This window comes from Labrus bergylta, chromosome 19 (genome assembly GCF_963930695.1).
Source record: "Labrus bergylta chromosome 19, fLabBer1.1, whole genome shotgun sequence".
NCBI classification, from domain to species: Eukaryota; Metazoa; Chordata; class Actinopteri; order Labriformes; family Labridae; genus Labrus; species Labrus bergylta.
In genome coordinates, this window is record NC_089213.1 from 6,244,745 (window position 1) to 6,272,648 (window position 27,904).

The 27,904-nt window shown below is 44.1% G+C and overlaps 1 protein-coding gene across 2 annotated transcripts in view; it reads right to left on the reverse strand.

Moving 5' to 3' along the window:
* The window catches only part of pvrl2l (PVR cell adhesion molecule related 2 like), a 303,185-nt gene extending 299,542 nt beyond the window's left edge, over positions 1–3,643 (reverse strand). Inside the window, exon 1 of one of the 2 annotated variants that reach the window (XM_065948342.1) lies at positions 3,107–3,632. In XM_065948342.1, the coding sequence (XP_065804414.1) occupies positions 3,107–3,197 (91 nt within the window). In that variant the 5' untranslated portion in view covers positions 3,198–3,632. Of the gene's footprint in view, positions 1–3,106 lie in introns of both variants that reach the window. The other variant, XM_020646668.3, reaches the window with a different exon arrangement.
* Positions 3,644–27,904: the final 24,261 nt, after the last annotated feature.

Consider the following 27,904-nt stretch of genomic DNA (forward strand, 5'->3'; position numbering starts at 1 on the left):
ACACGTCTGCTTAACTCAAATCTCTTAAGTGATGTTAACATGGCTTGTGGTTATCTCCATATCCATAACTGCAATGCTCTCCTGTGGACATGGAGTGTTGCCATGGCAATCACAGGCTAGTTAATAGATACCGCTTCCTGTTTCTGGCGTCGTATTTGCTCGATATTGTGAGTTGAAGTCTGAATGAGTGAGTTCAGCCGGAGGTTATCATGCTAACTTGTTGTGCATCAGTATAACTGATCACAAACCTTTTTAAAACTGTCTTCATTCAAATCCAAACAGCGTCAATCTGAGAGGTGATGAGCCGCAACAGGGGATTCTGTGCCCGTTGAAATCGTCTCTGTTCCTCAAAAATAAATAATCTGGCAGACATTCATCTCTCAGTTTCTCTTCAGCCTCTTGCATTGTGCTTGCATCAGACTGCAGAAAGTTTACAGTTTAGAGCTCGGCTGATATCAGCAGGCGGAGACTACCTGCCAATAAGTGCATCAGGTAACACCGATGGCAGATCTGGACAGAGAAAGAAAAGTAATTGTTTCTTCTTCAGCGTCCGTTTAAATTGTGCTTTCTGTTTTATTATTGACGTCCCAAACTCTCATCATCGGTTTGTTCTTAAACTCTCACAAAAAACCTGCAAGACTAAAAAACTCTGACATGAATTTTGGTATTTTTACGGTTAATTCATACAGTTTCTTTGATTGTTCTTGCACTAACTTTAAAGTCGAGCTCACCTGATATCAGCCGAGTAAAGTGTTAGCCAGAACTGACTTACTGCAAATATCTCATTGCATTAATTGGAACAGGAAGTAAAGTTATTTTTCTCAATTCAAGTTTGAAAATGATTCTTTTTTTAAAACTATTTTGGAGGATTGAATGTGTCACTTCAGTGTCACAGAGGATCGTGGAGAATATAAGAAACCGGGATGAGAGAGTAGGAAGGGACGGGATGACGTGCGGTAAAGTGCAGAGGGTCGGAGTCAAACCCTGGCTGCCCGTGTGGAGGACTAAAGACTCCGTGCCTCCTGTCATGGCGTGGGAGATATTGCTCCATTAAAGCGAGGTCAGCTTCTTTCCTGAAATCAACACAACATGCTACTTATTTAGAGTTACCTTTCAGACCTTTATTGCTGTTAGTAGAGAGGAGAGCTGTAGACATGTTGGGAGGAGAGAGTGAGGGACGACGTGCAGCAAAGCAACGCTCCGACTATGACTTTAGCCTCTGAACATGGAGGTCGCTAGGCTATCTGACGCCCCCAGAACGCCCTCTTTTAAATCTTTGTCGCATTACTTTTGATGTTTTCATGCCTCATTTTAATTCTTGCTTAAACTGCACTCTTCTAACACAGCTCAGGTGTCTGTCAGCGATGCTCTTCTTGTTTTTAAAGTCTTAGGAAGGTTTTTAAATAATAACGTGTTTATCAGGAAGGTTATTTATACATTTATTTCTGTTCTCTTTTTGGCACTCTGTTAGAGAGAAATGCAATATGGCTTCAATGTATGAAAGTTTCAGAGAGAAGGAAATGACAATCAGATAAACGTAGACACACAGGAAGCTCAATATAACCTATAAGGCTATCCAGCCCCTCAAAAACAAAAAGGTTAATACTGATCCAGCCTTTCCTGTATGGATGCTGCCGTCTGCATTAGTATTTGTTCAACTTGAACGCAGAGACTGAAGTTCTCTTTGTTATCATTTCAATCACATACAAGAACACAGAGCAACGACACGTTGTCCCTCCAGGACTACGACGCTGCAGAGGGGGTAGAATTTTAAACATGAGGCAGAAACATGAAAATAAATGAGGTGAGAAAAACAGTTAGAGAGGAAGAGACTGTGTTAAAAAAAAGATCTCTCAGAGCGTGTAGAGTGCAGAGTGTACACGGTATATAGGAAGTACAAATATTGCCATAAATCTTACAAAGAAGCAGGGGCGTCTGAATATTTCCAAATGAAAAAGGTGGATTTAAGACTCACTGTTTAACTGATTTTAAATTCTTGCAGTAGCGTTCATGTATCTTAATATGTTGAAGATTCAGGATCATGTAGATACCAGGGCCTGTTTCACAATGATTGATCACAGTGGGTTTGAACAGAGGACACCATCAGACAATGTCTGCTCACTGCAGCTCTCTGCTTTATGGATGAAGTGAAATCAGAAACCACAGAAGAAGTCATTGTTTGATAATACAGCTCTGATATTAAAATGTACTGCTGTCAAATTCTATTTTTTTTTTTTTTCCCACTTTAAAACATCATGTCACAGCACGTTCACCGATTTTGAAGGAGTACTTCCCGCCCAAAAAAGGCGGTGATATATTCATCCCTGGATATTATTCTGAATGGTCGATCAAATCAGGCTCTTCAAACCTTCATCTCTGGATGTTTTCAATAGTCCGTGTGCTGTGTTGATGCATAATGAAGGTAGAGAGGTGAAAATGAGATTTTATCTGTCTTAATCTCATGGTTGCTCATTAAAGGCTCTCCATATGCATTCATTAAAGGGGCCACCTGAAGAGCAGAGGGCTGAGAAAGTCTCAGCTCCTTACAAGAGACCTTGTTTCCCTTCAGCCACACTGTTGCTCTGCAGACCGAGGACAAATTTTCTGCCATTCCTCTAATGTCAGTAATCACACCTGCGCTCTGTATATGCGCCCCATTTCCCCTACGCCACTTTCCAGCAGCCAGGTAAACAGAGATTACAGGTCAGCCGTGTGGGATGAAGGGTTTGTAGAGGCTCAGGGAGGATTAGCTCTCCCTGAACAGTCACCTGCCGTCTGAAGCTGCGAGAAATTAGGACAGAAAGCACAAATGAGGAGAGCCACACCTCGCGTAATCATGGCGCACAGAGGCTCCACACACGCACAGCAGGCAGTGAGCTTCGATAATAAACTTTTTAATACAGCTCGGACAGTGAAAAAAACACACACCGCAGCTTGAGAGGCGGTAGAGCCGGAGAAAGACGCGGCACTCCCGGAGCGAGGGAGGCGCGGCTGGAAGTACTCAGGTCAGCCCACACGCACTCCGGGGCGCGCAGGAGTGGAAGTGGAGGAAATATGAACGGGGTTTGGTGGGGATTTAAACACCGCTCGGGTCGGTTGGTCTTACCTTGAAATGCGAGGAGGATCGCCGCCGCCGCCGCCAGCCAAGTCTTCCTCACCGGAGAGAGTGAGCAGCGCGATGCGTAATCTCTCGCCATTCTTCAGAACAGGAGACAAGGTGGACGTAAATATCCACAACCAGCGAGGGGACACCGGGCTCCAAAGTATTCCTTCTCCGATCGGAAACTTCGAGATCACTTCAAACCAGCCAAGTTACAGCCTCTGCTACCTTCCTCTACTAATGTTTGCGTGTTCCTCCGCACACACCGCACCGGGTTGAGTTACTGTTTCTCTTTCTTTCGGTGCCTCAATGACAGGAAGAGTGAAACCCCTCCCTGTGTGGGACGGCCGCAGTGGCACAGGTAGCCCGCGGCTGCTCGTGCGTCCGTGCGCGCGCTCGTGTGTGTGTGTTAGAGACGGTGCCTCTCGGAGCGATGTGCAAACAAAGTGTGGACGGAGGAGTGTGAGAGAGTCGGTGCAGCTCCGTGAGTGTGTGTGATGCGGAGAGCTGAGTGGGGAATATCAGAGTGATGTCAGCAGAGCGTCACCAAGAGGACTCGAGCCGTAATACTGAAACGCACACACACACACACACACACACACACACACACACACACACACACACACATACACACACACACACACACATACACACACACACACACACACACACACACACACACACACACACACACACACACACAGAGTGAGCAGTCTGACTGTTGGTGCAGGAAATAAACACACCGCATACCTGCGCGCGCGGAGGAATCTGGGTGTGTTCTGCTGACACCTGCCGCTCGTTTGTGTGTGAGTGCGCGCGTGTACAGGTGGGGAAAAAATAGTTGCAGCACATATTTTTAACGTTTTTCTCTCGATAATATACCATAATTTATATTGATTATCATTATTATCATTATCATTATTATTATTATTATTAATAATAATAATAATGATAATATTATTAATTAATATTAATTAATATTATTATTAATTAATTAATATTATTAATAATGATAATAATAATATAACCAAAAAAAATATCTCTTTTTTTTTTTTTTTTTTTACCAGGAAGTCCCAATGAGATAGAAAACATGATGTTTAAAGAGAGACCAGGCTAAGCTAGCAGCCCAACACAACCACAAACACACTAACATACAATATAACACAACATGAGACAATTAAAGTAATCAAATAAAACATAAACAACACTACAGGGGAGGAATCACAAACATGAGTGAAAAACCACCACATGCCGCTGTGACCACCTTTGTTTAGTCTTATATCAGAGTGTCTAACCGGAGCTCTTTTTAAAGATTATGCCATGCCCACCATATACAAAAATATTTAGAGCTCCCCCTGCTGACTGGCTGCAGTATAGGTCATAAACCCCGCCTCCTCCATGTTAACAGATGGGTCAAAGTAGAAAATCAAACCAGGATTCTGTCGTTAAGGTTAACTTGCTGATTTATGTCCTAGTGTTGTTTTTTTAAGTTTTGTTTTGACTTGTTATTTAAATACAGAAAAGACAGGATATGACATCATGATTGACAGCTCTGTTGACAAATGAGGCTCCCTGCAGTGATCTCGGCTGGACAGAGATCACTGCAGAGCAGCGGAGAAAAGGTGAGAGAAGGCATAACGAAAAAACTAACTAAACAGTCGTTAAACTTTCCTTAAATGTGAAAGTCTGCTGCTGATAGACAGAACTTAATGTCGTGATGTGGACTACCTGAGGGATCTGTGATGATTTATCGTTAGCTTAACGTGTGCTCCGGTTCATGGAAGTGGCTTGATGTCAGCTAAAGTTTTTCTAAAAAGTTGCTGACTTTGTCAAACCAAGCAGGATGAGAAGTAATGAAATGGAGGCGGTAGCGAAGTGGTGGCTCCTTTTCAGCATGTCATTCCCCACTCTCTCTCTCTCTCTCTCTCTCTCTCTCTCTCCCTGATTTCTGACTCTATCCATCGTCCTGTCTCTAAATAAAGGCTTAAAAAGACCATAAATAAAAAAGCCTTAAGAAGTAGTAAAATGTATTCAAATCAAACAAATGCAGCAGCTTCAGATGGTAGCTAAAACTTTTTGAATCATTTATTAAAAAAATGATTCCTGCAAATCAAGCAATGAGCAATATTGTGAGGGTCCACAGAGACACACACACACACACACACACACACACACACACACACACACACACACACACACACACACGTCCCATGCAGAGTCTCACGTTGCATAGATCGTCAACAGAAAGCCGGCTCGAGTTTTCCAAGAAGGAAATAAAAAAGAACTTAAAAAAACATTGAGCTCATTACGGGGAAAATGGAGAAAACCTTGGGAGAGGAAACTCAGAGACAGATTCCTCGTCTGCGTCTTATGAAAACAGATAATTAGCTTCTTAAAGAGAATAATTGACTGAAAATGATAAAAAGATATTTGTTACATTAGGAAGAAGAAATGCAGAAGAGAAGAATAATCCAACATAAATCAGATAAATAACATCAATAAATTAATTACGACACCCGCAGAAGTTACAATGTTTATCCACTGTCGTCTAGATATTATAAATTGAGATGATTAATGTGAAACTTCAGAGAGACTTCACAGGAAGTTCACCAGCAAATAAAAATCCTGTTTAGATGTACGGAGGCCCTAAGCGGACACACAGCCATACATGTTATTTTACTCCGTTATGATAACGAGGACATGTTGGTGTTTCACTCAACATATTGATGTATTTATCTTGTCATCTCGGGTTTCCTCGTGATAACTAGTGAGCTTCTGGAGATCTTCAGAAAACGAAAAAGTTAAGTAAAAAAACAGCATTGTTACCCTGAGATATGACCCCAACAGGTGGCGCTAGACACTCTGCACTCAGTTGATTGGTCGAAAGAATCTTCACGGTCATAAAGGACAAACACAAACAGCGCCGTGTTTAAATATTCCCATGGAGCTGACCCAGCTGTGGTAACGCAAGCAGGTTCAGGATTTATCGTACCATACCAGACCGCTTGGTACCGATAAAGTTTTTTTTTTTTTTTAATCTGACGTGATGGAGCTGCAAGAAAATACTGGAAGTTCATTTCAAGACATTTTGTTTACCCATTTAGTCTCAAAAAATGTTTTTATTAGAATTCAACAAAAAAGTGCCACGGCAGGCCTGTAGGTGGGGCTGTGACTTTTTAATTAAACATGCACAAACTGCACTCTCCCTTCCACAGAGCGGTGAGAGATGAATCTACAAGAATAGTGACGCACACAGACGATGACGTCGGGTTGATACTCAACGTGACCCGAAACAATAAGGCGAGTACATTTCAAGAAAGTGTTGACTGGGAGTCGCGGGGAGTCCATTGTTATTGTAGTCCACCTACTCGTGCGTGTTACTGACTGTAAAATGTAATGTACATGTGTGAAAACGTTTCATTTTCAGGCACCCATAACACCGTTGTCGTGTAAACGAGCAGCCCAAACACATCGACAGGTTCCTGTTTTCAGCTGAGATCGTGGTCGAGTTAAGAGAACCTGAAGAACGCTTGTTCTGTTCGATGGTTGTCGGTTTTAGATGTTGATGTTTGTTACAGAGCTTTATGTTTCCTCAGAGATGTCTCTCAAGGCATATTTCTCCCCGGGGACGATAAAGTACATCGAATGTGATCTAACCTAAAGTCAAAACTCAAAGTTACACATTCTCTGAACAAGCCTGAGATCTGGAGGAGTCGAGGAGCTTCTGTTAGTTACTTTAACTTTAACTTTAAGCAGTTTGATTGTTTGATGGAGAGCTGCAGAGTAAAAATATGACCTCTGCTGCTGAAACTTCTATTAATCTATTTTTTATGTTGTTTATGTGGTTTAATTCACAGCCCGTCTCACTCATGTGTTCGGTTTCATCCATCACCACAAAATACAAACGTACAGTAGACGTGCGGAGGAGAAATTGCTCACATAAATTTGCGTTTGCAGCGTATAAAAGAAAGAAGCGTTCAGGGACGGCAGGGTGGTTTAAGCCTCTCTGGATGGGAGCTGTCGTTTACTTTGTTGTCCCCTCCACAGAAACAGTGATACTGAGAGGTTCATAAACACACAGATGTTTCAAATGTGGAGGAGTTGAAGTGAACAAACAGACAGAGCGCGCTCTGAGAGGACGCCGTGCGTCTGTTTCTGGACGATAAGAGCGAATCTTTGAAGAATTTAAGTTTGTGTTCGAATGAGAAACCGAGCAGAGAGACACAAACACATCTTAGACTCAATTCTGAGTTTAATGTGTGAAAGAGAAGGAGACTTTTTACTGCACGCTGAATCAACTCTGCACAGATCACTACAGGAGGAACTGTTTCTTTAACAGCGTACAGAGTGTCTGACACTTCATTTACATGAGACATCAACCAATAAAACACTTTATAGTTTATAGTTATAGTTCACACCTACAGTATACTGAATGAGTTTATTCAAACAGAGAGGATCATGGGAACAGTAGTTTTTCTGTCTGCTTTCAGTTGGACTTTTTTAAAGGGTTAGTTTAACCAAATTACTTTTATTTTCAGACTTAAAGCTCCTTTTCTCACAGCACATCATCCACAAGAGCATTCCTCCTCCTCTTCCGCTTCCTCCTCTTCCTCCTCCTCCTCCTCCTCTTCCTCCTCTTCCTCTTCTTCTTCCTCCTCCTCCTCCTCCTTCTCTTCCTCCTCTTCCTCTTCCTCCTCCTCTTCCTCCTCCTCCTCCTCCCCCTCCTCTTCTTGCTCTTCCTCTTCCTCCTCTTTCTCCTCCTATTCCTCCTCTTCCTCCTCCTCCTCCTCCTCTATCTCCTCCTCTTCCTCCTCTTCTTCCTCCCCCTCTTTCTCCTACTCTTCCTCCTCTACCTCCTCCTCTGCCTCCTACTCTTCCTCCTCTACCTCCTCCTCTTCCTCCTCCTCTTCCTCCTCCTCCTCCTCCTCCTCCTCCTCCTCCAACATTTCACTGAGAAATAACACACAGACTCCTGCTGGTTTGTCTGCCCGTCTCTGAAACCTTCCTCATAATGCATCCACCATTTTGCTGGGTGGAGGACCCGGCCACCCACCTCTCCATTATCACCTCATTAGCGGGCTGAAAACTGGCCCACCCTCCACTCTGGCTCCAGTCTCAATCAGGACATTAATCACAGAAGAGCGGGGGAAACCTTCTGTGCTCTGCAGGCCCCTGCTGTGCGTGTGTGTGTGTGTGTGTGCGTGTGTGTGCTTGTGCGTGTGTGTGTGTGTGTGTGTGCGCGTGCGTGCATGCGTGTGTGTGCATGCCACATACAAATGATCCAGCTCCATCCTGCCATCTGTTGACTGCTAAAAGTAACTGCCTGTGCACTAAAACACAAGAGTGCATGATGCTGTCGGCCGCTCTGCTCTTCATCTGCTTCCTAAATTACATTTCTGTAACTTCAGGTTTATTTCAGTTGAGATACGGACGGGGAAAGTATGCAAACATCAAAAACAAGTATTTAGAATGAAATGACACAATATGTCTTCAGAGGTTTCAGATCAGCTTTTTTGTCTGTTTAAAATGACTCTGATGCTTATTTTATGAGAAAGGATGAACACCGTCATCTGCAGTGTCAGAGTCATTCATCCATTTGAATCGTGCGATGGCAGGAAGTAAAACTCCCGTTCCTTTACTCCCTAACTCATTTGATTGTTAGCCATGATGTCATAACCCTCCAAGGCAGACTGACCACGAGCTACCTGAGTGTGAAAAGCCGGTTAATGCTCCTGTAGGAGACACAAGCTCGTCTGATATCAACCTCGTTTTAAGAGAAACAAGATTTAAGATATCGGGGAAACAACTAGACTACCCACGATCATAGAGCGTCACAGTGACGTCTCTGATTGGTGGAGCTCGCTGTAACCATGGCTAAACGTTGGGGGTTCGATCCCTACGCACATGTCCGGTACGTCGTTGGGCAAGACACTTCACCCCATAGTTTCTTCGGTGGCTGCGTCTGAATATGTATGAATGGGATACATCGCAACCTTTACCATCAGGGTGTGAATGTGTAGGTGTGACCTGCCACCAGCGTCTGCCATGAGGGACCAATCTGATGAACCAATCACGGCTCACTGTCTCCCCCGCTCGTTTTCTACCCCATGCATACACGAGCCCACGCTCAAAGCATGAGCTGAGGTCCGCTTCTGGACCAATGGCGCTTGTGCATGTGAAGTGAGGGGGCGTGGCTTTAGAGGGAGCACAGAGGGGAGGGGGTGGGTGCAGACAGCGCACTGAGGGAATGCTACTTTAAAAAAAATGCTAGTTTTTTGAAAACTACCAACCCTAACTTTAATTTTATTATCGTTCATTTCACGTAAACCACAGTAACTTTTTTGTTTTTTTCGGGCTCAAACCGCTGACGTGAGCGAAAGTGAAGCTGCTTTATGATTTATATTCTTCTGTTGACCTGAGACTCCTCCCGCTGGCCTCACCAGAACTTCTTACTAATTCACATCCAGAAGTGTATCTCATCTATCAGACGATGATGGACGAGGACTGCAGAAGATCTGCCTCAGCGTAATGACTGGAACTCGAAACCACTTCGGCCCTCTTGCATTTTGTGATGTCGTTTACCTTCTGCGGTGATAAAAGGAGAAAAAATATGAAATCACTATGCAGAGCCCGACCTGTCTCGTTATGCAGCGGCTGTCAGCGACCTGCTGGTTATTGGAGATCGATATCTGACTGCACCTTTAAACTCGTGCATCTTAAATGATCCTGTGTTCCTTCTTTGTTTGAAGCTGAAGAGCTGCTCTGTAACACACAAAGGTTTAAAACGTGTCTTTTTACTCATGGCCGACATGTTTGTATTTCAACGTTTCTTTATTTCCTTCAGTCAGTTTTCTCCGATAGTCACAGAGAGCAGCTCTTACAGCCACTATGTGACTTCTCTGCAGCCGTATGCTAACATTATTATGATAGTTTTTATTCTTAACCTTTTAAAAAAAACACACACTTTGTGTATTTGAAACCATCACACGACTGGAGCATAATCTCTTTTGGCACAGGAAAGCAGAAAGGCCACAGAAATGCAATTTGGGGGAAATTTGTGTGACATAAATAATGAGTAAGCCCTGGCTCGGGGCCTGTTTGGCCCTGTAGAGGAAAGTGAGTAAATTAATTCCTGCTGCTGTAATGATGTTGTAAACAAAATCAGAATCGCTTTATATCACTTCAGATGCCAAGGACTGTAAATGTAGAAGAATTTATCTCGCTCACGTTGATGAACAGAATCACTCTGGACTCTTTTCTTTAATTATGACGGCGATGAATGCTGAGAAAATCGGTTATTTCCCGTCTACAAGAAGAATCACAAACATCTTTGACACACAACACTCCATCTATCCATCTGCTCTGCAAACCAAGCAGAATAAGAATAATTTGTTACATTTCACTTCAAATCTGAAGTCAGCAGAGTTTGAAAAGGCTTTGAATAATTCAGGCAACAGTTCATGTCTGAGCACTTTGTGCTGCAGCAGTTTAAACCTGCAGGTCAGGACCCCCCTCCCCCCGTCCCCCCGAAGGGTGGCAAGATAAATCTGAGGGGTCACAAGATTAAAAGGATGGAGAGAAGACAAAAAACAGATTTCTGAAACACCATATTTATCCTTTCTGACTTCTCATAAATATCGTTCTTCTTCTCTAATCTCTGGTAGTTTCACAGTTTTTGACGCCTTCATTGAAAAGAAGTTCACTCTAAGCCAGTTCGCGTTGGTTTAGACGAGGGGTCAAAAGTGCACATGTATTATTTTTTTTTTAATCTGACTTGTAGACTCAAATGGTTGAGATCGGCTGCTTCAGACACCGGAGAAATATCCTTCTGAGTAAAAAAAAAGTCCCTCAGTAAAGAAGTCGGACTGTGTTCTCGGTCGTAACTGAGTGTTGATCAGCCTTGAGCAAAGTGTTTAACATGCAACCATTAAGTACTGAATTGTACAATGCAGCTAAAGACAGCAGCCGCACTGCATAATGGGAGTTTGTCTGACTCTTTCAGGAAAGACTCACAGCCTGTGGAAATGTGTCTTTAAATAGGCAAAATGAAAACAGTATGGTTAGTATACAAACTCAATGATTCTAACTAACCCTCTGATGGGAGAACTGGCAAACGAGTTTCATGTTCTGATCCAGGAAATAATGCCAGCGTGCTTTCCCACTTTGGATTTGGTGATTCCACTTATTTACACTTTCAGTTCACTTTGTGCAGCAGCACATTTTCTCTCTGCTGAATAAAACGAAGGTGTCATTCATCATCTCCAAGATTCAACTTATAATACATGTGGATGTAGATGTCCGTGTGGCTTTATAGAGACTGTTGTGTCTGCTGTCCTCTGGCTGTAGATGTTTAGTTTACTGAGTTCTTCCTTCCCGTCTCACGCACACAAATCATGTCGTCATCCATCTCTCTGTATTCATGCTTCTGCCTTGTATACAGATTGGACCGGGCCGTCCCTCTGGCCTTGGCTCTTCAATCACCTCTCCTCTCCTGCTGCCTTCACCTCTCCCCTTCCACCATCCATCGCTCCGACCTCTCCATCCATCCCCTCTTTGATCTCACCCTCCGCCGCCCCCCCCTCACCTCTCCGTCACCGCAGAGAGCAAAATAAATCAACAACTACCCTCTGTGACAGCCGGCCGGCCGGCCCGAACACCTACTGAGTTATTTACTCCGGCATGCCTCTGATCCGCTGTCGGATCCAAATGAACCTGCAGAAGCTCTAACACAGTCAGCTCTACATACTCACACACACATATCTGCACCGAATACTTCCGAGCAAACACACACACAATCTGTTGAGCTGCATTAGAAGAGCTGGAAGCAGGTCTGTAAGAGCTTTCTCCCTTATTATTTTCTCCACAAGCAGCCCATGAATTTTATATGCAGCACTCCCATAGCCCTCGTATTCTCCTAGCTATAAGCCAACAAGGACTCACACACACACACACACACACACACACACACACACACACACACACACACTCGTGTACTGGCGCTGGCACACAGTCGGTTGGTTTGATTTGTGCCGATATAGATTGGTATGTTTTTATAGTGGGAGAGAAGGCGGTGGGGGAGGGGATGGTTGGATGGATAAGGCCTGGGTCCCTTAAAAAAGAGCAAGCTGAGGGTAGATAATCTTTCAGTCTCTAAACACAAAGGAACAGAGGGCGAGAGGTGCCCGTCAATCACTGTAAGGAGTCCCCGCTGAGGTAACCCAGGTTAGGGGTTTGTGGAGGGAGGGGGGACTTACATCAGGTGGCGTCTTGCTCCGAGGAATTTGAGCTCTTTTTGGGGTCTTTTAAGGATTCCTAAGCTAAGCAGAAATGGCGGTAAACTGTCCATCTGGTCTGACATGAGGGAATCACAGACTCCAGATATTCTCTTAAAAAGAATCCAAATGTTTCCAGCTCTGGGGGTTTTCATATCTTATTCACTCAGTAAACCGATCAGGTTTCTTTTCTGCCAATTCATAGCTCCAAATTCCAGCGCCAGGACTCAAGTTTTGGGTTTTTGACTAAAAAGTCCTTTATTCATTTATTGAAGTCGTTGGCCTCAGAGTTGTCATATTCAAATGTAGCGAGCAGAAAAACCCTCCAGTTTGTCTCAGTAAAATGTCCACCAAGTGTTGAGTTTTTAAAAGATAGCGTGTAAAATTACAGCCAAGTTATGAAAATCTTCACAGGAAGCAGAGTTCCTCTGGCCGTCCGTGCCGTGCCGTGAGGCTGTAATGCGCTTTGTTTTTAAGAAGAGCAAACTTTTAAAGGGACAGATCAATGATTACCACAAAGAGAAATATTCTACCAATGAGCTCTACAGTAGAGGACAGATAAGGGGATTACCAAAGTCCCCAAAGATCATGATGTTTTTTTTAATACTTGATTTATCTCTGAGGGGAAATTCATCCCTGTTATTAAGAGAAATGCTCCTCACACACACAAGGACCCACACCACACACATGCACAAACAGGATCTGGGGGACGTGTATATAGAGATGTCAGAGTGTGGGGCTGCACATAGGGGGCGCCCCTAAGCTGTTGGGGGTTCTCTGCCTTACTCACGGCAACCTTGGCAGTATATAGGAAACAAGATCAATTTCCATACTTTGGTCCATACTGGGAACTTGAACTGGCAACCCTCTGGTTCCCAACCCAAGTCGCTACAAGTACGAACTGATACTGCTACCCCTAATAACTAGACTAGTGCAGAGATGGAATAAAAACGAGTTGGTAGAGTCGTCGTCTCTCAACAGGAAGGTCGAGGGTTCAATCCCCAGCTCCTGCAGCTACATGTCCGATGTGTCCTTGGGAAAGACACTTAACCCCAAGATGCTCCCACTGCTTCGTTGGCGGTGTATTAATGGGATTATTAACTTCTGATGGTCTCACTACATTGCAGCCTCTACCATCAGTGTGTGTTTGTGTAGGTGTAAGAGCACTTTGAGTAGTCAGAAGACTAGAAATGAAATATACAAGCTCCAGTTAATTTACCAACATGCATTTTGGCTCCAACACTAACATTTCCTCTAAGCTCTACCACCAGTGTTGCAACAAAGTGAAAACAGAACCTTACTATGTACACCCCATGCTCATTCCCACCGTGCACATCCACTAGAAACTTATGTTAAATATCCCCGAGCTTTTCTGCAAAAAACCTCGAACACAGCGTGAGTCTGGTCCTGTTGTTGCATCCAAGCACTTTTCCAAAGTTGTCGTCTTTCAGCAGCTCCAAAAAAACAAGCCCGACATATCCATCACAGCTCTCCAAACAGCTTGAGCAGCCAGCTCCCAGTGCTTTACAGCCAAGTTGTAGCATGGAGGCAAGCAGACCTCTGAGTTATACCAGAGAAATGTGGAGCTGACGGACATGTCTGAGTTTCCTGGAGCCGCGTGAAGGATGGACGTGCCAACTCTGATGCTGCAGGCTGACATGTAGCAACACTTCTCAGTGTTGATGGTTCAGATTTCAGGGGTCATATTAAAAAGATATAAAAGTGGACTCTATTACCTATATGATCATGTTTCATACATCAGTAGAACTGCTCAGAAAAGGAGCAGAGAACAGGCAGGAAACGGCAGATGGTATGTTTGAAATGCATAGCCCTGAGTGATTGAGGGGAGTGTGCTGTGCCAAGTTTTAGTTGTAGTATTTGTGCCATTTTTTAAATTTCTTTTCCCAGCGAGCTGATCTCTTTCATGTTGCCTGACTTAATGCTGCCTTCAAGTCATCCTGGTAAGCTCCTAGTTGAGACTTCTGATGTTGCAAATAAGACGTGTCACGCATCTAAGTGCATTCGGTTTTGGCCAACAAGGACAGCTTCTCGAGCGTCATTTGTAAAGTGAAGACCCGGAGCCTCTTATCAGGACAGCAGGAGGGGACATCCGAGCAAGTGAAGAGATATCCGAATATGTTGCTGAAATTCTAAATATAAACACCAAACCTTTGCTTTTGTCTGCATTCCATTTAAACTGTGTCTTGTTGCTGTCTGAATATTCGTGTATTTGTTCAGAGTCTTTTAAATCAACGGGAAACACTGACGAGGCCCGAGAGCAATGAACTCAGTTATTTATAGTATCAGAGGCCTAAAAGGAACATGATCATAAAACAGTCATAGAGGAACATTTAGACCAGCTCACAGCTGTGTATGTGTGGAAACTGTAATAGTCAGACTCTTAAAGAATACAAAGCAGAAGGAAAATGTGGTTTTGAATTTATTAGTTCCTTTTGGATCAGGATATAAAAACCGTTTCAGAGGGATTACAACTCGTTTTTTAGTTTGATTTGTGTGACTTTGTCTTGGTAGAGTAACCCCAATTTATCAACGAGACATCACAACTTTAAATGTTCCATCCATTATGTTTTACCGCTTTTCCCTTTCAGGGTGTCGGGGGGGACTGGTGCCAATCCCAGCTGTCATTGAGCGAGAGGCGGGGTTACACCCTGGACTGTTCACCAGCCAATCACAGGGCTGACATATAGAGACAGACAACAAGCCACACTCACATTCACACCTACGGACATTAACCGAACGAGCATGTCTTTGGACTGTGGGAGGAAGCCGGAGTACCTGGAGAGAACCCACGCCTGCTCGGGGAGAACATGCAAACTCCACACAGAGAGAGAGGCTCCTGTCAGACGGGGATTCAAACCAGGAACCTCCTCGCTGTGAGGCGACAGCGCTAACTGCTGCAGCAACTTCAAATGTTGCCTTTCCTAAAAAAGAGAGGCGACTCATTAAAGAGTTAATGAGAATATGAAACCAGTATGAAATCTGTGTGATGTGACATTTGGAAACTAACTATTCTGCTGCCTTTTTAACTTGCTATGAGTGATATCTGACAGTTTTCTCAAAGCACCTCATTGTCACAGAGACTTTAACTTTGGCATCCAAGGGACTCAGTAATGGACTTTAAAATACCTTCCTGCAGAGGCCACATCCTTCTCCTCCCGTTAATGAACACAATGACCCATCAAACATGTCTGTCTCGACAGATACTCAGTGAGGAGGAGAGGCTTTTGTCTCGTTAGTGATTAAGAAGAAAAATAACGAGAACAAGAGGAATTCGAGGGGGGGAACAAGAAAGAACGAAAAATGATGTTACTTCGGAGAGGAACGTGGAAACTCTCAGCTCTCGAATGCTGAGCGGGATCAACCATGTGGAGGAGAAAGATTGGTGAGGTTTTTAAGGGATTTTAATGACTACATTGGGCATGTGCGTACCTTCCCTGGAGAATCTTCTGCTTATTAGAAGCTGCACCTCTGCTGATCTATCAGGCAAATTATTACAAAAATGTTGTGTCTAATCTTAACCAAGGCATGCTTTCCATGTTAATAACCAGATATTAAAAAAGTTTTCCTGACATATCACCTCATGGAAAGTGTTGTGAACAGTTTGTCAATACAGAAGCATCTCGTCAAACTGGGGAAACTGATAGTCACAGAGCAGAGAAGTAAATATCTATGTGTATCAATATATCTATATCGATATGTATAACAGATGCAGTGTGGACAGCGGGCGTCCGAGGCTGCATGACGTGATGCGATATCAAACGCTGCTGTCAGGACACAGAGTGATAGCGGTGAGAAAGTATAGGTACAAAAAATAATGTTGCATGTGTTTTAAATATGTATTGTACAGGTAGAAACATTACCTTTCTGTCACAGATTTTTTTACTGGTTTAGAATACGTTGTGCAATACGCTGAAGGGCGCCATGACACCAAGGGGCAAACAAGTGTTTTACGTTGTTTTAGGATCAAAAACAAAAAAAGCTTCAGGGGCACTGTTAGCGTATTGGATAGTGCGCTCGCCCCATGTACAGAGGCTGGGCGGCCCGGGTTCGAATCCGACCTGTGGATTCCTTTCCCGCATGTCGTTCCCCACTCTCTCTCTCTCCCTGATTTCCAACTCTATCCACTTCACTATCTCTACATTAAAGGGAAAAAAAAAAAAAAGGTCTGACAAAAAGAAAATCTTAAAAAAAAAAAAATAAAGCTTCATTAAAATCGTACAAATCACTCAAAGAAGCTGAAAAGAGAAAGTCTCAGTCACTGACGTGTAAAGTCACATCAGGCCGAGCAGGACGGAGTAGCGGGCTTTTCGTGCCCTGCATCTCGCCTGGCAGGATGAGGGTTAAAAGGAAACTCCATCTTAAATGATGTGTTAACCTCAGCTTCGGGGTAAGGTCGAGCTGTTTAGATTAGGGTGAATGTGGGCAGCTCGTGTGTGTGATGTGTCGGTGGCGTGTGCAACAGAAGAGGTGGGCTGATCAAGTGATTACCCTCCTCCAGGCCTCGTTGTAAAATGTCACCTCTGTGAGACGCGGGGTCTGTGTTGTGTGACCTGCAAACTATGACATCACACTCTGGTCTGATGAAGGTTTTTTTTTTTTTTTTTAAAGGTTTCTTTATAGTGTGTGAAAATGAGATAAAAACACTGGAGTCTCTATTTCCATCTCAAAACCCTCCAAAGACGGAACGGAGGGGGGATCACTTCATCCCCCCATTGCGCCTCTCGTCACAGGGTGCTTGTGAGTGACAGCTGGCCTCAGTCGTGAGCGGTCGCTGTACAACCCCTTCGTTTTTTTTAGGTGTGTTTCAAGGACACGTCTTATATTTGAACCCATTTAGAATGCAACCCCTGATGAGGGCTTTGAGCAGACATGGTTTCATTCTTAAATGTCATGAGATAATGATCGCCCCACAGTCCCTCTTTTCCCTTTTCCCTGGTCATCGCCCCCTCGCTCTCTCTGACACGGGGCCGTGTGAGAGCTCGTCCCCGTGGCCGCACACTCAGGAGGTCTGATTGATTAAACAAGCTGCCGGCAAAACTTGATCGTGTATCAGTCAGCCAGGACGTTTATCTCTGTAATTCTTCCTCCACGGCGGCTTCTCTCCTCTCCAGCTTTGGCCTATTGAAGTTTCTCACAAACCCCTCCCTCCCTCCCTCCCTCCCTCCTTCCATCTGTCCGCCCTCCTCCTCCCATGTGTCGGTCTGTCCATCATCATGACCTCCAGTGCTCCCTCAGCCTTAATAACTCCTCTAACCCTGTCCATCCTGACCTCCAGCGCTCCCTCACTTTTGATATCTCCCCTCGACTCATCCCTCTCTCTCCCTTCCTCTCACGCTGCTTCCTCCCATCATTAGGCGTTTTCTCCCCCCCCCCCCCCCCATCTCTCTCTTTTCCCCTCCTCCTCTATCAGCCGGCCGTGTAGCTGAGTGTTTCTTTGCTAATGGCACTCCAAGGGAGCGCGCAGATATTACTGTTGGCTTTAATTAAAGACATTAAAGGTCTGGAAAGACACAGCACCCCCAGGGATGATGTGTTCTCTTCTCACACCTCCAGAAATACCTCTTTTCTCTCTCCATCACTTTTCCTTCTACTCCCTTTGCTGTTGCTCATTTGATTCCTTTCTTCTGAGGTTGAATCACATCCTCGCCTTTTCCCCCAACGCCTACTCTCACTATCGTTCCCTTCCTGTTTCAAGTGTCCTCTGATGATTCTTTCCTTCTCCTTTTCATCCTGTATTTTCATCTCTCTTGCATCAAGAGTCTTTTTGTTTTTTTACCTACATCTCCTCCTGCATCTCTTTCTTCCCTCCCCCCGAGCATGCTCCCCTCCCCCGTCTCCCCTCCATGGCACCTGATGACTTGTAAACCTTCATTACTGTTCATGTCTGAGACTCGGTTTCCCATTAATTAGTGTTTCTCCTGTGAGTTTGATTTATATCACAAGACTGGTGGCTGTTTGTAGGAACCTGTGTGGCTCTGAGTTTATTTTAAGTTGGCAGAGAGCGAGCGGGAAAAACTTAAAATCTGAAAGTTGGAACACACAAAGAATTCAAAACTTATTTTGTTCATTCATCTTTCATTTGTGTCCTTTAAAGGGACAGCGACCGCAAACCTGGTTCTGCATTTTCAAAGCCCGAAAATCAGTAACGCTTGACCTTATCGATACTGCTATCGAGTCTCAGGAGTCCTGTAATGTAACGTCATATCTCGGGTCGAGTCGTGTCATGACACATCGATTGTCTCGTTAAGTTTTTGACTTTCATTGAATTTCCAGTAAACGGGTAAGCTCATCACCACTGTGAAGAAAACGAAACTGAAATGCAACACCTTCGACTGTCGGCGTCAGATCCGTCTGCTGCTGCAAGTAGCATGCACACGTTTGATTGGCTGCTGCTTCTGCTCTTACAATCCTCCTCCTCTCCACTCAGGGCAGCAGATGTCGAAACATCCAAGCATTTAGCGAGACCCGTAAGTTAAAAATAGAAATCCAAAGTTGGAAAAAACTGTTTTGAAGTCGCCTACACACACATCTCCTCCTGCAAATATCAGGAGTTTTCTGTAAGTGTGAAAGCCCTGCCGAAATAAAACATCATCACGATGTGTTCAAATGCAGCGGCAAGAAAAAGACAACTCAGGTTTTTTCCTTGTGTGCAGTAAAATAATCACTTTGTAGACATTACTGTAAACGTGGGAAACAAATGGTAGTTATCGTCAGTGTGAATGCTCAGAAGTAAGCCATGATTTAAAGTTAGAAGTTTCTTAGAGCGATGAAACCTCGTAAGTGTAGCATGTCTCATCAGGGTCAGAGTCCGTCACATTCCTCTCCCTATATATCTTTGGTCAGCTCTCTGTCCTTTTTTTCCTTGCAGTAAGGTGGGATGATCAATATGAAGCAATGTAACAAGTTTAGTGAATGCAGCGCCTCCTCCTGGTCACTTAAAGTGCCTTTCTTTGGGGCGCTGGAGTGTGCGCCCCATGTGCAGGAGCTGGTCCTCACTGCCATGCAGGGTTCGAGTCCAGCACTCGATACTTATAACATGTCACCACCAACTCTCTTCTACCAGCATTTCCTGTTCATCTTCATTGTCCGACTTATTGACGACAAAAACTACCCTAAAAAGTTTTTTTTTTTTTTTTTTTAAATAACTTTTGTTTGCTGCAACAGAACAGATTTCCCAGATTTCATAGATAGACCAAATACTGGAGCCGGGCAGACGTAAGTGTATTTCTTGCATGCGTGTGTGTGTGTGTGTGTGTGTGTGTGTGTGTGTGTGTGTGTGTGTGTGTGTGTGTGTGTGTGTTTGTGTGTGTTTGTGTGTGTTTGTGTGTGTTTGTGTGTGTCTATGAGTACATTCAATACTGGTGTGCTGCTGGACAGACACAAAAACAAAAAGGACCCTCACACACACACACACACACACACATACACACACACACACACACACACACACACATACACACACACACACACATCCCTTTGCCAGGAAAGTTGTGCACTTGAAGCCGTTGATTAGTCTGCCTGGTGCTGCTTTGTTGCATCTCCATTTAGTCATTATTGAAGGCACATCTGCTCTCTAAGAGCTGGTTCCTGTTTATATCCCCATCATCCACAATGCATGCACACACACACACACACACACACACACACACACACACACACACACTTATGCAAACAGTGGTGCACAAACATTTGATACCACCTTATAGACCTGAGAGCAAGCAGGTATGCACACTCACACACACAAACATCCCCTGTACACATGCCAGGACTACACATACACATGCACACCCAAACACACACACACACACACACACACACACACACACACACACACACACACACACACACACACACACACACACACCTCAAGGAGAATCACAATGGGAGAGAGGCACTTTCCGATCATCTCACATCAGCTCAACACCCTTCCATAAATAGAAAAACGGGCTCAGCCCCGCAGGGAAGGAAACAACATTTGGAAAGAGATTAAAGTGGGGAGTTTCTCTGGTGAGGGTGTGTGTGTGTGTACGAGCGTGTGTGTGGTGTTGTTTTGGGTCGACGTGTATCAGGTTGTGTGAGTTCATCATTAGAGGTGCAGGGGTGAAAAAGTGAAGACGGGGGTCTACTTTCATTTCCAGATATATTAAATATGTTGTGAGGGTCTGCAGAGGTATGATTGCACGTGTCAAACTACTTGTATCAGTGTTATCTCCTGTGTGTGTGCGTATGTGTGTGTGTGTGTGTGTGTGTGTGTGTGTGAGAAAATGAGGAAGTCTGAGTCACCCTCCGGCTTGCCATCCTTATCCCTGGCACTCTGCTCCCTGTTTAGCCCCTCGGCAGTGACGATGAGAAGTTCTCCCGATTTGATCAAACAGACAACATGAAGGAAAAACAGGAGAGAAAAAACTGTTAAAAACAATTAACTGTGACGGAGGAGGGAGCGACGGGGGCGAGGCGGGGAGTTTAGGTGGAATTGGAGAGGGGACCGAGGGAGTGAGTGAGAAAGAAAGTGAGATAAATGAGATGGATTGAAAGGTATGGATGAGATGTGATCCTCGGAGGTGCTCATTTACAGCCCTAATGGTAACAAAACGTCTTGTGATCACTTCAGTCTGGTCACAGATCCCTTCTCTGTATTTGAAGGATGAATGAGCCCCTGAGAAAAAGTGAAAAATTGCAGAAATGACTCTAATCATTTTCACACAATCACAATCAGTTGCTTTGAGCTCCTTCTACGAACAACACCTGCAAGTCTTTAAAAGCTTGTCAATGCATCTGCTTCTTTTCTTAACTGGACCCAGAATGCACTGAAGAAGCCACATGATGGACGGACGGTTTGCAGAGAGTTGCTTTCCTGTCAGCGTTCTAATTAGATTCATGTTTTACAGTTCCATGGTGTGAAACCTCCTTAGTAGCTCTGCATGATTTCTAATCTTAAAAAACTTCTCATATATCTCACCCCTGTATGAAAAAATAGAGCCAATGCAGAAGTGTAAAAACCTGCAGTTCTGAACACAGAACCATGGGAGTCAAAATGTTCAAACAAAAGGAAACAGAGTGACTGGATCATAAATGCTCATCTTGAATGAAATGAAAGCACAGATAATAACATTACAAATATCAGGAAATGCCCTTCTTCGTGTTATACACAGAAAGAATAAGGAAACCTGTTCTTAATTATGACTGTTGGGGCAGAAATGCTTCATGGTTTAGGTGTCTTGAGGAGTATTGTGATAATCGTGCCTCTTCGTCCTGTCAGTGTGCATATCATGAAAAAAGTGTGCATCACCGTTTCATTCAAACAAAACGGAAAGCAGGGTGACAAATATGGACGTCCACAGGGTCCATGCACGATGTTATTCATCTCTGCCATTTTGCTCCGTTTGGCGGCTTCTGCCTACCCCACTGGATCCGATTCTGGAGCGTTAGCGACTGTAATCACGCGGGAATAAAGAGAACATCGTTCAAACAAGATTCACTGTTGATCTGTTTGGACGTGATGTTCATAGATTGATCGGATAAATGATAGAGGGTCTGTTTATTGTGTTTTATTTTGCTCTGGGACTTCCTGTCCAAGTCGATCTAGTTGCAGAGGTTACGTCAAATATAGACTGGGCGTGGCACTGCTGGCTGCCTCTGGAGACGGACCACGGTGCGTGCTGTGGAAACACATAACCGACTAAAGAGGGAGCGATCCGGTCTGCAGTGCCTGGCCCTGACGGATCACGGCGCACACCGGTCCAGTGAAGATTTCGGGTTATTGCATTTTTGCGTATTTCATAGAGAATTCAAGAAACCAAAAGACAACCGTTTCCTCTCGTGATTCTATGAGGTTGTACAAAATGGACTCAGACACGCGTGAAAAAAAAAAGCTCAATAAAGATATACTGCAAACCTGTGTAGGCGGAGGTTATACGAGCTGATATAGGTCAGAACGGGGGAGCGAGCAGGCTGAACTAAAGGCAGACCTGCAAACACTGAGCGAGGCAGGTATCTGGAGACAAACCTGAGGCGCAGACAGACTCAGGATGAGAGAATCTTTGGGCAAACGCACGACGAGAATATTAGTTTGACCGGCCAACCGCGGAGGAAAAGTACAGTGTAGAGCCGGCAGGTTGAACGTGGCGTGATGAAGAGGAATGACAATCATCTTCACACAAACACACAAAGTCAACAGGAAGACACACAAGGGAGGCATAAAGAGCAGAGAAATATAGAAGAGAGAGTCGGACCATGAGAGATGAAACTCTGTGATCCGTCTCTGTTAAAGCAGTTTGTAATGCATGAGACATTTCTTAGCTCTTATTTCAATCATTTCCCTCTTTCCGGTGGTAAACTTCTTTGTCTCCTGGTGCAGCAGTAACACTGTTTCCCTGCAGGGTAGCATCTATTCTAAGAGCTGATAGTGGCCTCCCCTGCCACAAGCTTACATGGCTCTTAAAAGTAAAATGTCAGAGTCGTGTGCATGTCGGAAAATGTTTGATATCTGCGTTCTGTACTGGATCACATTTTCAGGGTCCTGGGGTAAAAAAAAAAGAATTGCAGCAGACCTCCTTTTAGTTCCACTAATGCTGCCCTGAGAGGGATTAAGAGAGAAAGCAGGGCTGGAGAGATACGCGGCGGAGGACTGGGGACGAGCTGAAGGTACTTAATTTAACATGAGGACCAGCGTGTAATATTTATAAAGAGATGTCCTTTTTTTGAATGTAGCTGACAGTTGATCTCTGCAGAGAAGGAGGTATTCCTTCACGATCTGTAAAATTCATGTCACTCGAAGGTTATATTCTTAGAGAATGTGGAAAATGGAATGGATGAGATCAGGAACCGTCTTCACACAGCAGCCATTTACCTGTGATGTCACAATCAGGTTGGGGAGCTTAAATAAAGTTATAATGTTGTGTCGCTTTTCGAGGTTTTCTAATTCTATATTCTACTTAAAACGTAACAGAGCCGAGCAAACAGTGACTTCAGCTGTTTAAATGCTAACATTAGCTGTTGTGGCCTCGCTAACAGTTTATGACATGTGTTCTTTATCTTGAAATACGTCCTGATTTCCCTTCAGATTTAATGTATGCATCAACTTGTCATAAGCTGTGAAGTGATATCTGAGGTAACATGATGAGCAAAGCCTGAACGCATCCCTCGCGTGCAATCAGAGGATGCTAAACTTAAACATCAAGACATGCTAACACGACGTCCGTTCTGACGACAGACATGAAGAATTAAAAGTGCTTCATCCACAAAGTGACGGAGTTACAGGACGACACATGCGGCAGTGAACTTGGGTAAAGGAAAAAAGGAGCCAGAGAACCGGAGAGGACAGAGTTCAGATGAGGTGCCGTCTTCTTTTTTTCCCCCTTTGGAAGTTACAGCCAACTTATAATACAAAGAGAGACTCTCCAGGCGCCGCTTCTGTGGCATCTCAGCGCGCCTCTTTCATCTCCGAACACTCAGCTGAAAACTGACACAACCTAAGAGGAACATCCAGAGCAGAAAAAGAGAGCTGATGGGGTTCAGCTGCCGTTTGTTGTCTCATTAGCTTTCTGTGTGTGTCTCTGCCTCCCGACCGCTGCTGTACTCTGACACCGCAGAAAGAATACTCGCTCCATCATCAAAGGTCCCAGATAAACGATGTGTGCACGGTGGTCAGCTATAGCTTTTCTTTGACTTCTCTCTCTCTCTCTCTCTCTCTCTCTCTTTCCTCAGAGTTGCTCTAAGTTTATCGAAGTTAAAATGTCAAATACTTGAAGACAAATGAATGTCTGTCTTGTCCAAATTGAACAGCACAACGGTTAAAGAGCCTATCTGCCCCCGATGAGGTATTCCTTTAAGCAGTTAAATAAAAATAGTAAGCTACGTTCGAGGATTTCTAGCTAAATCACGCGTCATGAAACCGCAGGAGGACCAGATGATGTGAGCAACGGAAACCTTTAGAGGGTAAAGGGTGAGGGAGCTTTGTTTTTTTTTGTCGCTGATTTAGATTTTAACGGTTTCCAGAAGTTCTGCAACATTTAAAGACATAATATTTCCCGATCCACACACAGTACCGTATAGGTCATCCCTCCATCTTACATCATTTCACTTCATGCTAAGTGCTTCAGTGCCTGGGTAACCAGTTCACATGCTCCTTGATGTCGTGGGTTGCACTTAGATTTCTACAGAACAAAGATAACGATGGCCGGCAGTGATTTCTGTGAAGCCCCTCCCAGCTTTTACCAGCTTTTAAGATGAGCATTGATTGTGAGGTATGGGGCTTCCTCTCTGCTTACTGTAACAACTCAAAAGACGGTGGACAGCTTACAGTATCTGCACTCCACCTACACCGCACTCTGCTGCACACAATTACCAATCTTTGGAGTAAGCAGATCTGCATTGTGCCTCCATAATTACTTCTGCTCTGTATGAATGTGCCATTATATGAACTAGTGGACGGCAGTTCGACGGAGAAATTACACAGGAGCCGAGGTATTGATTTCATGTATCTGGAGCCGGGCTGAGGGACTTGTAAACAGGTGTCCGCTGATTGCATTGTGGAGTTATTCCACGCTTTGCTGGTAATGCAGAGGAAGAGTAATGCAAGGAGACACATCAAGGTCACCCTCTCCCCCCTGCAGCCTTCACAGAGGTGCATCTTCAGCGGCCGGCTGTCCCTGCGGCCAGCTGTGCAGGGTTGGTTGTGTCGGCCAGGTGCGAGTGAATGTGAAGTAGCTGCATGAATGTGAAGCAGACCGTGACTGATAAAGAACATGTGGGCCTTGGAAAACTTTCCCTGATGAATGAAATGTTAAAGGTGCAGTCTAAACATCGATACATCAATGTCAGAGCAATTAGAAGCACTTTGTGTAATTACCATCAACACACGAGAGCACAATGAGGCACTGGCTGCAGTTTGCAGCAGCAGGAGATCTGCTGCTACTGGAGGATCAGTTTGAGTTTGAAGGCATGGTAGGCGATTCATTTTTGGAGCTTTTTGGTTGTATTTCCCTGCAATTAATATCCCAGCGTCATTCGATTAAGCAAATTCTCCAGCAAATATAATCTGTTATCTGTGGCTGTTCTTCTAATGAACCTGTTAGATTTTTGTTTTTCTGATATGATTAGCCCAACTGAGATGATTATTTGCTTTTCTTATTTATTTCTGCGCTTGCACTCCTTACTGATGACAGGGTCCTCCCTAAGGCGGACAAATAGAGGTGGTCGCACAAAAACGGCAGCAGAATGCTGGATGGATGGATACGGTGGACACTGTTTAGATCGTTTCTGTACTGCTGAAAAAGAGCAGGGCAGCTCATCTACAGTATAACATCTTAAAACTCTTGTTTGTATTTGTATTGAATTCATGATGATGCAATTCAGAGAAAAGCAACAAAACAAACATTCGGGAAGCTTTGACTGATGAAATAATTCACACCCCAAAAAAAATGTTGACGATAAATTCAACACTAGAGAATAAAAGCATCCAAGTTCTTCTGCAAACATGTTCTCTTCCTACTTCCTGTCCTGAAGAAAACCTCAAATACGACTCCAATGGGACCAACAAGAAGCTGCAAGAAGTCTGATTAATATTTACTCGTACCTCAAAGTTAGCATTCCAAATGTCATTCAGTTTTATCTATTCTGATCGGCTTTCTTTGCATTTCAGATGTTTGGATGTTTGTGTGTCGTGTGTTCTCTCTCTCTCTCTCTCTCTGCAGGCACAGATCTGTGTACAGTAGTACAAAATAAATCAGCAGTATAAATCAGCATCTATAATTAATATTCCCAGAAGAAAGCAGTGCAGCGCAGCACTTCATATCTGCTCTACATTATTAAGTTAAGAGTTAATAAAGTCTTGAGGACGGTGCAGAGAAACAGCGAGGAATCGGAGGTATTGATTTGACTTCATCACCGGCAGCCGTGAGTCACAAACAGGTGTCGGATGAAAATGTGTGTTTTTCTTTTTGTATTCATGCAGCTTCTTGTCTGCAGTGCGGGGGAGGAGGAAGAGAGCGAGGTTACACAGTCAGTGTCACTGACTGTCAGTCGTAAACCACAAAGTAGTTTGATATCCTTTAATTTGAGCAGGAAAAGTTGTACTCATATTCAACCCTTACAAAAAAAAAAAATCCCACGTCGGTCACCAGGTGAGACTCAAGCAGCAAGAGAACTGTCTTTCATCTTTAGCAGCAACAAAGGATCAGTGGATGAAGACGAGTGTTTAATGACACCACTGTGATGAAACGATGAAGAGTAAGACATCAACCACTGACTGACATACTAAACTTAGACCGTGTGTCTGCCTGTGTGTGTCGGCCTGCCATTGGCTGCATGTTTCAGCTGTCTCCACCATGACGGCAGAAGACAGTCAGAATGTAGCTCAATGTATTTGAAAGTGTCTGCGGGTAAACGGTTTGCCAGCAGCTCTAGCCTTCAGTCCTGCAGTAACGTCTCCTTTAAGTGTCATTCTGGTTTTTATTGATTTTTTCTTTCAGATCAAAACAAATGTTCTCTTCAGACACGCCTCCTTCATCCCTCAGCTCGCCTCTCCCCTCCCGCCTCCACACTGCCCCCTCCTGTCCTGTTTCACTAGCAGAGTTCTGTTAGGCAGACGAGTGCAGACAAACATCTGACAACAAGATTCTATGATTTATCTTAAGTCATGATATGCATCTCAAATCAAACATTTGGTTGTTTACAATGCTGTAGCGTTTTGAGATCATTCAGCAGACGCTTTTGTCCAAAGAGAAGTACTACTGGAGAGAAAGAACAAAACAAGCAAAGATCGATGACGCCCCAATCCCAACATACTCTGTGCGAGCGGCGGTCCGTCAGCGCCACGGTTTTGCTCCTTTGGACGGCATGCGCAACCACTTTTTCTGTGGTGCAGACGAGATGTTGACGAGCTAAAATGAGATCTTTGATAATGAAAACTTTGAAAACATGGAAGTGTTGTTTTTGTTAAGGAAAACAAACACAGGGGTTGTGTTGCATGCTCTGACACGTCCTGCAGGGTTCGATCTTCCTGATGTTGGACAGGATCAATCAACACACAACCAGGCAATCGAGACCATGTGAACCTTAACGGTCAGCTGGTCATCAATCATGGCACCCAGAACTTCTGGATAGACTGTGTTTCAGGTCTCGATCGATCAAAGGACCTTAGCAACACGCGTGTGAGAAAGAGCTGCTTAAAATCTTTGTAAAAAGCTCAACAACAGCGCGGTGGATGAATTGAATTGAAAATCCAGGGATGTTTGATTTAGAGACCGTATGAAAGTGTGAATTACAATTTCCATCCCAGCTTGAGACACATGGAGCCCCAGTCCCTCAGTGATGTTTCTCAGTTGGAAATAACACGAGTAAATGAAAAACCTGAGAGTGGGTCCAGCTTCATTCTGCCTCTTTTGATTCAAACACTCATTTCCTGTACGAGGTGTCACTTCCCGCTTCCTCCTGCTCAGAGGGAAGTAACGACAGTCAGCATGAATATATTTGAAATGCAATGAGAGAAGGCTCTCTGCTGATTCTTTGT